The 16,814-nt window shown below is 40.0% G+C and overlaps 2 protein-coding genes across 6 annotated transcripts in view; both read left to right on the forward strand.

Moving 5' to 3' along the window:
- Positions 1 to 395: 395 nt before the first annotated feature.
- slc1a3b (solute carrier family 1 member 3b) lies at positions 396 to 9,132 on the forward strand. 4 transcript variants are annotated; one of them, XM_030768386.1, is made up of 9 exons: positions 396 to 576; positions 1,660 to 1,797; positions 5,139 to 5,343; positions 5,598 to 5,640; positions 6,638 to 6,909; positions 7,465 to 7,698; positions 7,821 to 8,015; positions 8,220 to 8,354; positions 8,922 to 9,132. In XM_030768386.1, the coding sequence occupies exons 1-9, from the start codon at positions 396 to 398 to the stop codon at positions 9,130 to 9,132; spliced, it is 1,614 nt and encodes a 537-aa protein (XP_030624246.1). The 4 variants fall into 4 exon arrangements, with proteins under 4 accessions (XP_030624246.1, XP_030624247.1, XP_030624248.1 ...); XM_030768387.1 differs by lacking the exon at positions 8,220 to 8,354; XM_030768388.1 differs by lacking the exon at positions 1,660 to 1,797.
- A 6,567-nt stretch (positions 9,133 to 15,699) lies between these two features.
- Positions 15,700 to 16,814, forward strand: part of nipblb (NIPBL cohesin loading factor b) — a 33,072-nt gene continuing 31,957 nt past the window's right edge. For both annotated transcript variants that reach the window (XM_030768378.1, XM_030768379.1), the window contains exon 1: positions 15,700 to 15,991. The gene's annotated coding sequence lies outside the window, so the exon portion shown is untranslated. The remainder of the gene's footprint in view (positions 15,992 to 16,814) is intronic.

Here is a 16,814-nt window from a genome sequence, read left to right on the forward strand (position 1 = left end):
GGGTCGGAGGCTATTGTGTTTTTGAGAACCTGCTGTGCGGCTAACAGCGGTAGGGATAAATTAACCTCGGTGACCCACTTGGCGACAGTGAGAAAGACACTTCCCATCAACACGACGGGAAAAACTCACCGCCACTGATGCCATCGATTGTTTTAGTTTGAAGAAAAGTGTCAAGTCTTTTAAAAGCTGTGTTGATTTTTCACGTCTCACGTTGGCACGCCGCTCTAATCGATTGGCTATCCGTAGATGGGTGGGCGCTTCTGCACGGTGTCAAGAGCCTTCGTGGTCATCTCTCGTATTCTCTCCTTTACAGTGAAGTTCACCTACGTTTGGGTTGTTGGTCCTTGTGAGATTTATTGAGGTGTGAGACAACTCAAACAGCCACAGCCGCTGTCATGACCAAAAGCAGCGGGGATAACCCACGGTCCCGGAGCAGAGTACAGCAAATCAGGGAGGGTATCCACCTGAGGTCTCTAAAGGCCAAGAAGAAAGTTGAGGACATAACCAAGGATGACGTCAAAACCTTCTTGAAGAAGAATGCTTTCGTCCTCTTCACCGTCGGAGCCGTTGTCATTGGTGAGTGATTCATTTCACGTTTGCTGAATTTCACCCATATCTCTGCCCTGGGGAATGTTGCATTTCCCTTGCGTGGGATGGAGATGCTTTCCAAAACTTTAAAACTGAATCTTAAAAAATTCTTATATGTGAATGTTTGCATGTATCCAGCGACAGAAATGTACACTGCTGCTTTGGTACTGAATCTGTTTCTACTTTTGGAACTGGACCAGGCTTTTGTGATGAAACACACATGTGAACAGGGGCATGAACTAGTTAAAGTTCAAAACAGTCTCAGTTAAAACGACTGTCCCAGGGCTGATTTGAGATTTAAAAAAATGTCACAAAACAGAAAAATCAGAAAATACACCGATACATATTAATAAATTCCTACCATCAAGGGATTGTTTTATTTCTGAAAGATCAGATATCAACTGACAAAGAACAATATTAGGATGAAAAGGAATACAATGAACTGTTACTTGATGCTTGTTTATCCTTGGATGAGGCACTTGGAAAGGTCCGTGAATGGGATGCAGATGCTCTTTGCTTTGCCAAGTTCTCTCAGATCTCCTGAGCCAATTTAAAGAGTGTATCAGCTCAAGAGTAAACATGCTCTTGAGAACTACTCATTGCTGCTGGCATACTATCATCTCTATAACGGGAAGACAATGAAGTTCCTACTGTTGGCTTTGGGGACGCAGCCAGTAAACATCACAGCTTCCACACATGGAGACAATGATGTTCCCAGTAACCCTCCCAGTAAAATACACACAACACATTTGTGTCATGAATTGTCCATCAAAGACCAATCAAAGGCCATCAGAACATCTTGCTGTTGATATTTAACCTCAAAATGTATTTACAGAACCGTCTACGGGTGCAAAGCTGTGATATTTTCTAAAAACTGAATAGCCCCAGCATTTTTTTAGTGAAAATGTGCGTATTAATGATACAAACATTGTTTCTGGGGGGAAAAAAGGCTTTCACACGACTTTAGTCATTTCTGAGCCATTTAACGGTCAGGTGCTCCCTCACTCCACGGTGATTACACGATGCGAGGCTCTTTACAGTCATAAAACTGAAAATAATTACTTTTAACAGGTATCATGTTGGGATTTGCCCTTCGGCCCTACAAGATGTCCTACAGAGAGGTGAAGTACTTTGCCTTCCCTGGAGAGCTTTTAATGCGTATGCTGCAGATGCTGGTGCTCCCCCTACTGGTGTCTAGTCTGATTACAGGTAACCACCTCTATCATTTTGCCCCCTACCCCATCTCCCACACTCACCCCCCCCCCCCCTAAACAATTAACCCTTCTCTATCCCTACTTCACTGCATTTTATTTAACTGACATGTAGTCATTGAAAACTCACACTTTTGAGTGTTGGGAGCTCAATTTCTGATACAGTTCTATATTTTTTTTTTTTTCTGTATCTCCCCAAAGTTTTCCTTCTGACTTTCAGTTTGTTTTGATGCAACTCTACACGAGAGACCCGTGTATATTGTGTGAAATCATGTTGTAACCCCAGCAGTAAATGTGATTGTCTTAGGATAAAATTAGGACAAAATGTGCTCTTGTCTCATCATTAAGTATCGTGTTTAGTCTGAAGCACATCTGCTTTATCGGCTTCAAATGTGTGGAGACCCCCGTAAAGATCTCACTGAATTCCATGTTCCTCCTCAAAATAAAAGAAACCCCTGGTTTTTCAAATTTAGACAACATGAAATGAATTTTAGGGAAACATCAGATGGGCCTGGGGCTTGAACATTTGCTGGTGTTTGATATGAGGGAACTAATGGCTGACATCCTGTTGCTTTGTTTGTGTTGCTGGAGATGACATCATTGCTGTGGTCTCATTGAAAACACAAAGGGAACCTGTCACATGCTGTCTCCATTTATCCAAGAGACAATCATTCACATACGTGTTCAGTTTTGACTTGTACGCAACTTGAAAATTACCCAACTGAATTTATATGGTTCATCTTTTAAATATTCCTCACTAATTGGATTTTTACAATTTTTCATGTGTTTAGGTTTTTTTTTTTTTTTTGGATTAAATGTTACATGTTTTCCAAACCAAAATACTTTCAATAAGTCACCAAGCATTAGGTTTTTTGATCAGTACCTTGCCGTGTTACTGGTGTTACCCTGGTTAAAATCTTCAATCAGTTCTGGATATTCATCAATGTAACAAAACCGAGAGCTGATCGAAAAATGTACGCTACTTCCCCGTAGCTTCCCATGAAATGATCCTCCACAGAGTTTCGATGACACACTGGTGTGTTTGGTTACTCTTGTCCCTACTGGCCAGCAGAGGGCAAGGGTGAATGGTTTTCTCCTTGGATCAAAATGCATTTAAAAGTGCCAAGCGCATGCATAAAATACAGAGCTGATGGCAGACTAAAAGCAGTTATCCAAGTCAAAGAGGTAATTACATGAAAGGAGAGGGCACAGGTAGCTCACGCTTGGACCCGTGTGAAATTTGCTGCAACTATTTTGTGTCTTTTTTGGCTCTTATTCTTTGGCTTAGAGACAGTGACTTCATTGTGCTCCCATGCTATTAAATGTGGTGGAGAGAATGAGGGAGAGATTAGAGGGCGAGGACGCCCATCGCTACATTTCGGGGTAGAGGACCTTGTAGACCGCTGCTAATCAGGGCTGCGAGGTTCCTGATGTCACCCCCTCCTCTTCTTCTCCCCTTCTCTGCACCTCCTGCTTCACTTCACTCACATAAAGGACAGAAAGTGCCCTCCGCCTCTTCCTTCAAAGCCATATTGTTCTACGGCATTCCATGACCACACACAATACAGCTTGTAGTCTGAAGGATGGAGTAAAGGGGGAAGAATGGGTGAGGAGGAGGCCCACTGGCAATTTACTTGGCATAACCCAACATAACCTCAAGTTAAAGCATGTCTTCTATCTGATTGAGATGCTGTTCTTTTATTGGCATATATGGAACACCAACTCAAAGTTTTTAAAATGAGTTCTGAAATGTAGGGCATTTGTCACTATAAGAATTTTCAGCATCTGTTGTCATTTTCCTTTTCAAATGGCAATCTAATGACCTTGCGAAGAATAAACCTTTCTCCCGAGTGCCGAAGTAGAGTGAAGAGGAGCAAAAGGAGAGGTATAAGAGGGGGCCATTTTGTTTCATCTCGTCTTTGTAGTTCCTCCTCACAAAATGCGAGAGAATTGTTTCTTTAGTTCTGTGAAAGAGTACTGGGAGACTGTTTGCTGTTGCCATGGAGACACAGAATGAGCAGTATGGTCATGGGGGCCTGGGCAGGTGGAGGAGTTTCCCAGGCCTGTCAGAGAGAGAAGAGCGAGGGAGAGAGCAAGAGAGAGAGAGAGAGAGAGAGAGAGAGAGAGAGAGAGAGAGAGAGAGAGCAGGAGCAGGAGCAGGAGCAGGGAAGAAGACTGGAAAGGAAGAAAGAGGAACAGCAGCCCCCAAAAAAGAAAAATTGGGAGAGAGGGGTGTGGCAAAGGGAAGCTGTTAGAGGGAGGGTGAAACCTGAAAAAGAGGAGTCCAGATGAGCTGCCCTCAGCACCATTACTGAAACACATACATCTCATCAACACAATGAAGGCTTTCTCCGCTGGCTCTCTGAAAAAAAAAAAAAGAAAAAAAGCATAACATAGCATAGAAACCTTTGACACTCTGAAAATACAAAGCTAGCATTATTGCGAGACACTGGCAGGTCCGGATCTTTCTATGCCATGGATCCTTTTGTACCCTCTGTCCAAGTGGTCTAAAAGAATGATGGGAAAAGTTAACAGAGGTTGATACAACATTTCATTAACATGTTGAGTTGTGTTCTTACTTACAATTTACAATTTACAATTTTGTTACTTGGCAGACGCTTTTAGCCAAAGCAACTTACAATCAGTGCATCAGTGCACTTGACTGGCGGACATTTCAGTAATAAACTTCTAGGTTTGTGTACAGTAGTTCAGGCCTCCCTCAATGCTAAATTACATTTTGTTCATTTTAAAATGCGTGAATGGCCATGAATACTCTTATGTTCTGATTTTAGCCGAAATCTCCAGTCGGATAGTCAAAATCCGGAATGGGTCAAATTCACACCACCCAACACAAGACGCCGTTGATTGATTGAAAGTAGCCTACAAACATTCCCCACATGAGTTCAGAGACAATCTGGGGTCATCCAAAGTTTCTTCGCCCCAGTTCCAGCCTGCTCCTCACTTGGCCTTAACTTCTTTTATTGAGGACAGCTTTCTCGTAGAGACAGAGAAGAGACCAATTATTGTCTCAGAGCTGCAACCTGTGCTTTATGCAAGACTTATTGATTCAAGAAGTGTCAGTGATACAATGCTGCAGATACATGTGTGTTGTTTTTGTTTTTTTTTGTTTTTGTTTTTTGCTAAACTTTGCTAAACTTCAGAATGACACAAATATGACGCGGACGTTTTGTCGCCGTCCTTGAACTGCCGGCCGCTCAAAACAACTCACATTAGAAGTGTGCAGTGATTGCAAGTATGTGATAGTAAACTTTGAATGGACAAATATGTTTTGTTCTGTTTTATTTTTTTAATTTTATTTATTTTTTTAACCTACTTTAGGCATGGCAGCCCTGGACAGTCGGGCATCGGGCAAGATGGGCATGAGGGCGGTGATTTACTACATGACGACCACGTTCATTGCCGTCTTCATTGGCATCATTATGGTCCTCATCATCCACCCGGGAAAGGGCTCCAAAGACGAATTCACTAAACAGCAAAAGATCGAACAAGTCAGTCCAGCTGACGCCTTCCTCGATCTGATCAGGTATTTCGCGAAGGCCGGAAGGGAACACGCAGCACAAGTGCATGCCATGACTCGTAAATTATTATCACTCAACAAACTGCAGTCTTGATTTGATGGTCTGTCATACTACATCACCCTTATCTTTACACTTGGGATTAGTGAAGCTTTAGGTCTTTGGGAACTAGAACGGTATTCAAGATTATCGCTTCTACTTCTTTTGTCACAATGTGTCCCTCGAACGTTTCCACTCCCTGACCGTGATACTTTTCTTTCAGAAACATGTTTCCTCCAAATTTGGTTCAGGCTTGTACACAGCAGGTAAGTCTTGTTGGTTGGTAAGTCTAAATGGTTTTTAATAATGATTAGATCATTTGGATTACCTGGTTTCTCTGAACACATTTATTGCAGTCACTGAATTTTGATGCATCTGGTTCAACACTCACATTTCGGTCTTACAGTCTCATACCCCTGGCCTGCCACGACGAAGAGTTGTTTTTCCTTTTTTTTTTTTAAATGTATACAATGGCTTTTCTGGGCTGTCTGTTCAGGGTTGAAGGATGGTTTCTGATTGAGTAACGCTATTCTGCTATTCTTCGGGGAAAGGAAATCAGTTTTGTATTGGATTCAAGCCATTTTTCATCTTTCGAAAGAACACAAAGAAGTTTGCCAAAAATACATTAGCACCCTTGGATACAAAATCCCTACGCGACAAGACAAAGAGGAAAACTTGAATTTCAAATGTAAGAAGTCCACAGTAAAACCAACAACAACAAATTCTAATATTTTCTCATAGTAGAGCAAAATAGCTCACTTGGACAGTGGCCAAAGATGAAAAAGTCATTTAACATGCCCATGATTTTGGGAGGCACAGTTTTACTTGGACTGTCCAGAGAGAAGGTTGGCAGTGCAGTAATGATGCCATGGTTGGGCAATATGGGAGCACACAGAAATTGCGGGGGGGGGGCAGGGGGTGCACTGCTGGGGTTGCACAATGCCATGGAAGACACTGTCAGTGGGGGCAAAGCACTTTGTGGTCCGGACGCTCTCCCCATGGACACACCAGCGCCAGCTGGATATGAAAGAATACATTTCCCAAACTCAAAAAGCTTCCATTGTCTGTTGGAGCTGTGGTGAAAACCACAATAGTTGTGGCTTTTTGATGTACAATTTTAAAAAGCACTATCGTGTTCCCGATGTTGTTGTTGTTGTTGTGTGTATGTGTGTAGTCTTGAGCTAATAATTTAATCTCTTCAACTTTTATGTTAACTCTTTTTTTTCTAAATCTCACTTCTCCTCTATTCTTTGTACTCCTCAGTTCAAGACCCAGTATGGGAAGAGGGTGATTCAAGTGAAGATGATAGTGAACGACAGCATTTTCAACCTAACCAATGCCACCCAGGAGATTACCCAAGAAGAGATTGTCCCAGTATCAGGAACTGTGAACGGTGTCAACGCCCTGGGGCTCGTAGTCTTCTCAATGTGCTTTGGCCTGATTATTGGCAATATGAAGGAGCAAGGCCAAGCTCTGAAGGAGTTCTTTGACTCTCTGAACGAGGCCATCATGAGATTGGTTGCCATCATCATGTGGTGAGTATGCCTATGGGTGAATTCTTATTGACTTTTAGAAGCTTTTCTTTAAGTGGCCTTAGCAAACGTATCATTTTTTGAAGTCTCCTTAGTTTTTACATGGTGGATAAACACCCAGATAATTCGACCAAACGGAATAGCATATCATTTGGAGAGCTAGGTGAGGAAAGTTTTACAAGTTTCTTTGTGTAATAATTAATTATCTGTACATTGAACTTACTAACATACAAAAAGTGCCGGAGGGATGTTTTCACGTTTGTCTTTTGCCTGAAGCTGTTTTTGCAAACGAAATGTATCGATCATATGGCGGAAATATAGCAAGTCTTATGTTTCACTCGACGTGATCAGCATTGTGTCAATTTGCAACCATAGTCAAAGTCATTACAAAATATGTTGCTGACTCAACCGAGTATAAAAACAAACAAACAAACAAACAAACAAAAAACAGGCCAATATTAGTTCAAGATAGCATTTTCATTCCTATTTTCTTCATTAACCTATAATTAGCATTAAGATCAATTTTTTTTTTTTCCCCTTTCTTTTTCTTCTCGTAAGGTACGCACCCATCGGTATCCTGTTCTTGATCGCCGGGAAGATTGTGGAGATGGACGACATCACGGAGATGGGCGGTCAGCTGGGCATGTACACCATTACCGTAATCATTGGTCTCCTCATCCACGGCATCGTAGTCCTGCCCACCCTCTACTTTGTCATCACACGGAAAAACCCTTTCATCTTCATCACCGGGCTGCTCCAGGCTCTCATCACTGCTCTGGGAACATCTTCCAGGTGGGGGAAATGAACCGCTCAAAAGACACAAAGACACAGAGAAAATGCATAGTGGCATAACTCAAGTTTTAACAGCTTTTTCTAACGTTTAACCCCCCCTCGCACTCCAACCTCCTCTCCAGTTCAGCTACTTTGCCCATAACCTTCAAATGCTTGGAGGAGAACAACAAGGTCGATAAAAGAGTGACTCGCTTCGTGTTGCCGGTGGGTGCTACCATTAACATGGATGGAACAGCGTTGTATGAAGCACTAGCCGCAATCTTCATCGCCCAGGTTAATAACATGGACATGAACTTTGGCCAGATTATCACAATTAGGTAAGAGTAAACATCTTTCACTGGAATTGTCATGTATCTAAACTAAACTCCATTAGTATGCAATTATCCACTGTGTGTTTGGATCTTACTATTTAACTGAGATGTTTTAGAATGCTTTAAACTCTCCATGGTGAACATTCAATGGGGAAAAAAGAGAGATTCATGAATGTTTCAGTAAGGCAGCTTTTCTGTTTAATGACACAGCATCACAGCAACCGCTGCCAGTATTGGAGCTGCAGGAATCCCCCAAGCTGGACTGGTCACCATGGTGATAGTGCTGACCTCGGTCGGACTTCCAACGGATGATATTACCCTCATCATTGCTGTCGATTGGTTCCTGTGAGTAGTGACACGTTCAGTCATAGCTTCTGTACAGAGATTTTGATTTAGTCAAAGATGAAAAAAAAAAATGTTAGCAAATTATATCTAGTACACTCCCTCAATCCTGTAGGTATAAAAAAAAAGATCTACAACCCTAGTGACACACTTTGCTACAAGCCCATGGGCTGTGCTCTATATTTTTTCTTGATATTTCACGTAATTTCAATTGGTTTTAACATAGAAACGTAATTAGGTTACCTAAAATAATCATTCCAAATTCACACCCCCCCACACAGGCACACACTCACTCTTCCATAAATTACACAGCTAATTGGATAGAAAATAGAAAAGATCCTTGCCCTAAACTAGGATAAGCAAATCGTGAACATGAAACTTTTCACATCTCTGAATTATAATGTGGCATTTGAGTACGATATTTTAAATGAAGAGGATCTATCATTACGCGAAGAACATATCTCTTGACTTGCAACACAAATATTCCTGGACCAATAAAAATATATATTTACATTGGAAAATGTGAAAAAAAGTACAAAATCATCTCTGCTCTCTTCTGTTCGCCTGCAGTGACCGACTGCGCACAACGACCAACGTGCTGGGAGATTCGATAGGGGCAGGTATAGTGGAGTTCCTGTCCAAAGACGAGCTGGAGAACAGGGATCTCGAGATGGGCAACTCCGTCGTGGAAGAGAACGAAATGAAGAAGCCCTATCAGCTGATTGCTCAGGAGAACGAATACGAGAACGAGAAACCACCAGTTGGCGAAACTAAGATGTAGTCACTCCTAAATCTCTCACAGTCTGTGCCCAACTACACAAGCTTTCATTGTTTTCTTTTTTTTTTTCTTTCTTTCTCTCTTAATAGCTATGTGTGGTTTTTCTTTTTTTTTTTTTTCATTTTATTTTAATATTCTTTTTGCATCCATTTTTAGTTATGGAGCTATGGAATTTGTTTTGTTTTGCTTGTGTAATTTGCGATAAGTAGGTGTCTTGTATGCTTTAGAAAACAGGAAACCCCACCCATAAAGGCTGCACACATTTCATCGAACACAGTGAAAATTCCTTAAAATATACACCACTTTAAATGAGCGCTGATGGGGGATTATTTTTAGTTTCAGGTTAATATGGCAACAAAAAGAAGCTTTTTAACCATCATTATTTCATTTCCTCCTTGTACAACTGTGGAGCTTTGTCCCTCAGAGAAGAATTCAGTCACAATCATGAGGACGTTACATTTTGACAATTAAGAGTAAAATTAGTTCTACTGACACATCAGACGCACTTCCATATTTTTTTCTGAGTGTGTTAAAAAGGAGATGTATAAAAACAGGATAGGGGAAAATGAATAACGTTTGTAACTGTCGTCAGAGGACTTGCTGACTTGGATTAGGATAGTCTCACAGAAATAATCTATATCTAAGTAAAGTTAGATATAGATTACATTATACAGAACACTTTTACATTAGCCAGTCTTATACTTACTCCTACTAATTTTGACAGATTTACACGGATTTGCTTGGCTGAGTCAGGCCCGTCTTGTGCCCCAGTTCCCCATTTTATATCTTGGTCCAAAGTAACCATTAGGGGGTATGAGTAAAGCAGGACTTTGACAAAATCCCCTAAATTTTACCATGGCAATGATCAAAACAAAAGCATCCCTGGTAGTGGATCTCCAATCATTCGAGGGATGGAGCCGATGATTTTTCTCACTTAATCTCCGGAGAATGTCTGATTTAACAAAAATGACATCACCCACCAAAAGTCAAAAATCATTTCCACAGAGTTCTCCACAGGCATGACAAAATTTCTGAATATTACCATTTACTGTGTGGGAAAACCAACACTTTATCAGGGAGTGATGCAAGACTCCATAAATGGTAGAGTCACAAACAATCTTCTTCAGCCTACAGACAAGCTTTACAGCTCAACAGTGTTTTACACAGTCCAGAAGTTTCCTTCTTTTGTAACTCTGGCTTGGCAGTTACACTTTTGTTTTCTAAACACTTGGTATTTTTTATCAAATGTTGAACAATCCACATAGTTACGAAAATGTACAAGACAGATTGTATTTTTTTTTCTTCTTCCTTTTCAGTTTGGTAAAAGATATGAAAATACACGTGAAGACCATTTTGTTCTCTGCAGTCTGCTAACACGTATGGGAACAAAGTAATATTTTGCTAGCATTTACGTACTGCGATTTATGTAATCAATGTTACTTTTTTTCTCTTTACACTCTGTGGCTGTGAACTGTGCTGGACTTTGGTGATGAAAAAAAAAAAATATGCCAAGGGCTTTGGGTGCTGAACACAATGTACACAGGCCTCCGAATAGAATGATACTATTTACAAAAAAAAAAGAGAGAAAGTTTTGCATAGAATGATACTATTTACAAAAAAAGAGAGAGAGAAAGTTTTGCAGGTGTTTTCCGTCATGTTTCACGCGCCGCCAGCGGGATGACTCTTTTTGATACGAGACGATTATTCGGTAACACGGGGATTGAGGGTGGGGGTGGGGTCAGGGACGTACGAATATGTAGCTACAGCTGTACTCAGTTGGTCAAGGAGGGTGGAGGCATAGCCCAACCGCGGACGTTAAAACTCTTCGTGGTCTGTACTGTGTAGAGCACTGATTGTCATTCTCCTTGATGGATCAACAAACAGCTGTGTACTAACCACTGTAGTATGAAGATGATTATTAAAGAACTTGAAATATATTGGATCCAGCACATGAATAGTTTATAGGATGTACGTAGTTGCTTTTGTGAATTAACTGTAGAAAATAAGAGCTTACTTTATAAGCGCTGGAATCTTATTTCAGTGAAAGAATGTCATTTGAGTGAATTAGACGTCCAATGCCACTGACTACACAAATAGTTTATTGGATATTAACTCACTCAACTAAAAACTGTGATATGGCGTTTTTTTTTTGTTTGTGTACCTGTACTGTTTTCAATGTTGCTGGACATTGCCATTTGGGTTGTATAAAAAACCTGTTTGTGTTGGAAACATATGAAATAAATGGAACTGTAGTTTTGTCTATGGTAAATATAGTTTTGAATAAAACTGTAAAAAGAAAACTAGTTTGTGTGTATATTCTGTTGAAGGGCTGATCGTTCGTCCAGGAACCACACAAAGCAAAATTAACACTGTCACATACAAAACTGTAGGTGCTCGAACCATTAGATGGTCTGCTACAGTTGATAGCACAATTAATTACTGATAGAGTAATAACTCTACAATAACTTGTAGATTTGAAATGTGATAGATATTCCATAACGATGCTGTAAGAACCTCTTTTTCTAATGAATAAACGATGACATGTTCAAACTGTATGAAATACCATTAAAAGAGTTGTGTGAAATATTGCAAATCCGCAATCCCCCGGTATAAGCCAAGCTCTTACTTTAACCTTTAGTTACTCTGTCTTATGCAACAATAGCTGTGGTCATTTCAAATGAAATGATGGGTGAGATTATGTTGAAATTGAAAATACCAGCTCAGAAAAGAGAAACAGTAGCCTCCAATGGAGAGAGTATGAAACTGCAACCACATCAAATACTGAAGTTTACCTTCAAAAATGTGTCAGACATTTGCTTTTGATTGCAGGGAAATATACCTTCGTCAGAGAGAGAAGGGAAATGTCAATAATATCAAGCCCTGAGGTTTTCCCCTTTAAAATATGTAAAATGTTTGGTGTTTGCTTAGGGGACAATATTCGTCATGATTCATGAGACCAGGCATGCAGGGCAGATACACAAGTATTTATGGGGAAATACAACTTTCACTGAGTTCCACTGATGTCAAGCTGCATTCAGTGAAGGTACTACTTCTACTAAAGCAATAGAGTATGTGAGAAAAAAATGGTCATGTACATTTGATATCTATTTTCTTAAACCCACAAAGAAATGAAAACAAACTTAAAAGGTTAAAACATTCACAGCTGTAGTTTCTGTTAATTGTTTTGAGAGTTGTATCATTATGTATCGCAGCCTGTACATACATACACACATATGACTAATGATTGATTTAGACTGTTGTCACATATATAAATTTATCAGAGCAGGTTGACAGGGTTAGACATGTATATCTGATATAAACATTTGAAAAAATGTATGGCTAACTGTGTGGTAACTTCAAAGACACTCCCACTCTTAATGTTATAAGAGTGGGAGTGTTATAAAATGTAGATTTTGTGTCGTGTTACTGCCAGCTATGTTTGCATTCAGTTGTATCTTTTGCCACTCTATGGAGTATGTTCTCACATTCCTTATAGAGTTGAGCAAAACGTTGTTCTTCATAAGAAAGGAAACATTAAAAAGAAAAAAGAACTATATTTGACTTTTTACGTAATTTTGTGAATCCTGACCAGAGATTTCGGTTCCCAGTAGTAGTCTCCCTGCCCAGGATACAATGCCTTCATTTAAAATGTACAGTGAGTGCGGAGATCAATGACTGTTGTGTCCTCTATTTTAGGTGCTCTTACATCGTCGGAAATACAAAGAATCCGGCGCTCGTGTCTCATGAAAATGGGGTTTTGCTGCCATCTTGTGGACGACTGCATGGGATAACTCACAACTGCATAAAGAGCGCTGCCGAACAATATTTTACTATCCAAAAAAAAAAAAAAAGAAAAGAAAAAGAAAGAAAGAAAGAAAGAAAGAAAGGAAGAAAGAAAGAAAGAAAGAAAGAAAGAAAGAAAGAAAGAAAGAAAGAAAGAAAGAAAAAGAACAGAGCTACTCGCCTCTATTACTACTACTACAACAACAACTAACAATAATAATAATAATAATAATAATCATCATCATCATCACGGAGATGCTGTTGCTGATGATGATGACGGCAAGCATTATTGTCCCTTTTCTTTCTATATGCTTTCAGTCTTGTAAAAAGTGAGAAAGATTCTTCATTTAAATGCAAGTGGAAATGTGCATCGCTAAGAGTGCTTTTGTATGCAATATTTCTCCCCCTCAGTTATTTTTTAATGCAATGTTCAAAAACATGACCTGTGAATTGGATTTTCAGGACTTCCAACATATCTCACTTTTCCAGATGTTCGTAATGTATAAAACCTGCATATTATTATTATAAAAATGTGTTAAAGATAATGTAACGAGACTGCAGAGGACCTGCACTGACGTCACAGTCGTGTTCCGGTTGATCTATAAATGAAATTTAGACATACTATGTGTGATATTACAAAGTGATTGTTATTTGGATAGCCACTGTAACCGCTTTGGTAACATATTGCAGCGTCATGTTTCCCGGTGCACACAGACTGATTGCCACAGAAACCAAATGCAAATGTACTCCTGGCTGTACATTGTCCCATACTCAGTTTCGGCGACCTAAACCAGTGGTTCTCAACTCCTGTCCTGAGGGGCCCCCGGCCCTGCACGTCTTTGTTTTAACTCTTCATTATCACGGTTAATTGAGGTAATCACGGACTTGATGATTAATTTATCGGCGGAATCAGGTGTGTCAGTCCTGAGCTCAGGAGAGTTAAAACAAAGACATACAGGACAGGGAGCCCTAAGGTCTGGAGTTGAGAACCACTGACCTAAACAATAACATAAATTCGTTTTATTTCAACACTAATGTGGCAAATTCAGCTTATCCACTGCGCAAGCAGTTGTTTATTATTATAAGCCTTAATATCGGCGTACTAAAGTAACCTGACAACACTTTAACACAGACCCCGCTCAATCGTTTTACAGCAAACTGAAGACTTGAAGGATTTCTGTTGTAATTACGCTCTTCTCATGCAATGATTCATTAAAAAGTCTCGAGTGCTGTCAACAAATTAATTAATTAAAAAATAGAGACTCATCCCATTGTCTTCACTAAGAGGCACTCAGCAGTGAGCTTCAGACAGAAATCTATAACGACACATACATTCAGTGCGGCACAGCGCAGCAGCTTAAAATCAACACTAGGGGGCGCAACAACATTATCTTTCATTTTCAAAGGGACTGTTTGGATAATGTGCTAATAATATATAATATTATCACATAGTCTTTTTGTATGTGTTCAATACATTACATGTAACAGAATGATAATAACAAACGAAAAAGTACCTGAGGGCTTTTTGTTGTTGTTGTTTGTAAAGTCTTCATCTGAAATTCACTATAACAGTGTGATAAAGAAGTAATAACAGGTACCACGAGAGAAAAGCACATTATCCAAAATTAAATGAATACATATTTGGAAACGAAGCACAAATGGCAATGCACCACAGCTAGACGTTATTAGGCAAAAGTATACCTTTTAAAAATATGTGGATGCAGCATAGGACAGCTTAAAAGTAATAACCTGAAAAGACACACACACACACCTGTCTTACATTAAAGGTAGAGAATAATGAAGACATGCGGTTTCAAAGGGCACATTACAACGCAAGAATGAGGAAATGGACACCTTTTGTTCTGAATACCTAAATTTGTAGCTTTGAGTAGCACATGTGGATGGCAATCTGTTACAGAGTACATACCTAGAGTGACATGAGTCAGACACCTAGGCTTATTCATTTGGCTGCTTACTCAACAATCTTTCAGAGGCAGTGTCAACAAATGCTGATAAACGCAGCAATACGCTCTCAGCTGAAGATCTCTGAGGCAAATACGAATCTAACCAGATGGCCCAGCCAGTGACTTGTTTGATTAAAACTACTATAGCCTAATTTATTTAAGAACAGAGAGAAAAAGAATATACACGTCTTTGTTTTTCATATCGATCTTTCATGAAGTACAACTTCTGTTGTGGCCAAGTAATTAATTCCTCCAGAAAGACTACTCGGCGCACAGCAAAAGAGATGCTCTCTGTCTTTACGGGTTTTAACAACAAAAAAATGGATATACAAACTTGACTGTACACAAATACAGCTTTTTATATATTTTCAGAACACCAAAACCATGACAAAGCAAATAAAACAAAAATTACTATGGACTGATCATAGACTCTTGATGCCACGGAGGCTGGGACAGTACCAGCATTCTCAGAAACGCATATGGTGGTTGATTATTGCGTTTATGATACAAAACTTTATTATAACAATGCGAAATCAATATAAAAGTCAAATGGTTTCTCTAGAATGACGTGAAAGTCTTCATTTGGCAACTTAATCTCTCTCTCCTCTAAGTATCCCTACCTCACAGAGAATTATGGAACTGTAAACACTTTGAATGAGTCCAAAAGCAAGTTATAAAATTGCATTGCAGAACCCAGCGGAAGTGACTGGGTCGCTGCTGGTTGGTTTGGCGCCGGTGGAGGGAGTCATTCCTGCAGCAGTACTTCCGGTCGGCATTTTGTTCTGCGAGAGAGGGGGAGAGTCTGTGTGGATCCTTTTATCACCGCGTCAGTAGTCTTTCAGTTTTTCTTCTAAATATTTCCTGAAATTAATTGGGCTACACAACAATCTGCTATCGGCGCCGGAGCACAACCGGCGAAAGAATCGATTAAGGGAATGTTTACCTCCTTCAAGCCTTCATGTTTGCAGTGAGAAGGAAGAAGAACGAACCCTCCCGACCCGGATTATTGTTGTTATATTACTCGGAGGAGCTGTAAGAACGATAGGACGGAGAGGGAGCTAGAGACACGGATCCGAAACCATTGCAACCATTTCATTTTAACATCAAATCTTGAGGTAAATCTATGCATCGTGCAGTAAGACTTACCGATTCACATACGATCAACGATGAAACTGATTTGCCCAATGGTTTAGTTTGTGCTCTCTGAAACTTATATGTAAACCAGCTAGCAACGTTAGCTTGTTGGCTCTTTCTTCTATGTTGCTTGTTGCCTTGTGACCGAGTCGCGGTGTTGGGCCGTGCGTATGCATCTTTAAGCAAGTCCGTGGTTCAATTTGATAGTCAGTTTTGAGGCCGAAACAGACAAATGAAAGTGGGCAAATATAGCTTTTGACTTGATAAGGTAACTAAATATTCAAACAATACACGACACAACAACAAATGTAACTCACGCACCGTTGCTGTGGTATTGGGTATAGCTTGCCCGTTCACTAGCTGAATGGATATGTAGGTTAGCTAGCTTCATTGGCTAACCCATACCCTGTGTGTGGGCGAGTGAATGTAAACAACGCTTAGTTAAATAGTACCAGCCAGGCTCAAAGTGTTGCTATTTCGGGGTTTACACCAGTCGTCCTGTTCATCAAATTGCAAAAAAACACTGGAGTGTCCTGCAGATTTTAACCAGGAAATTCATTAGCCAGATATTCAGAGGCCAGCTTCAGAGTCGTTTAGCACATCCAAGTGTCCCAATGAATTCAATGAGGTGTTTTCTACAGACTAGTTAGTGGAGCTAGTTGCCAGGCCAGCGTTAATTAGTTGTCTACCAGCCAGCTACCCAACAAGCGTGGATCACACTACTTTTTTCAACTGAGATGGATGCTAGACGGTGAAGGGAAAATTATAGTCACTTACTCTTTGGTAATTACATAATATAGTTAA

This window comes from Chanos chanos, chromosome 3 (genome assembly GCF_902362185.1).
Source record: "Chanos chanos chromosome 3, fChaCha1.1, whole genome shotgun sequence".
Classification (NCBI taxonomy): Eukaryota; Metazoa; Chordata; class Actinopteri; order Gonorynchiformes; family Chanidae; genus Chanos; species Chanos chanos.

What these genes read in the sequence shown, in the direction of transcription:
- slc1a3b (XM_030768386.1), top strand. Translation starts at nt 396, where the DNA reads ATGACCAAAAGCAGCGGGGATAACCCACGGTCCCGGAGCAGAGTACAG. An exon ending in TTCAGGCTTGTACACAGCAG is followed by an intron (nt 5,641 to 6,637) that starts GTAAGTCTTGTT and finishes TGTACTCCTCAG; the next exon opens with TTCAAGACCCAGTATGGGAA. An exon ending in TTGGTTGCCATCATCATGTG is followed by an intron (nt 6,910 to 7,464) that starts GTGAGTATGCCT and finishes TCTTCTCGTAAG; the next exon opens with GTACGCACCCATCGGTATCC.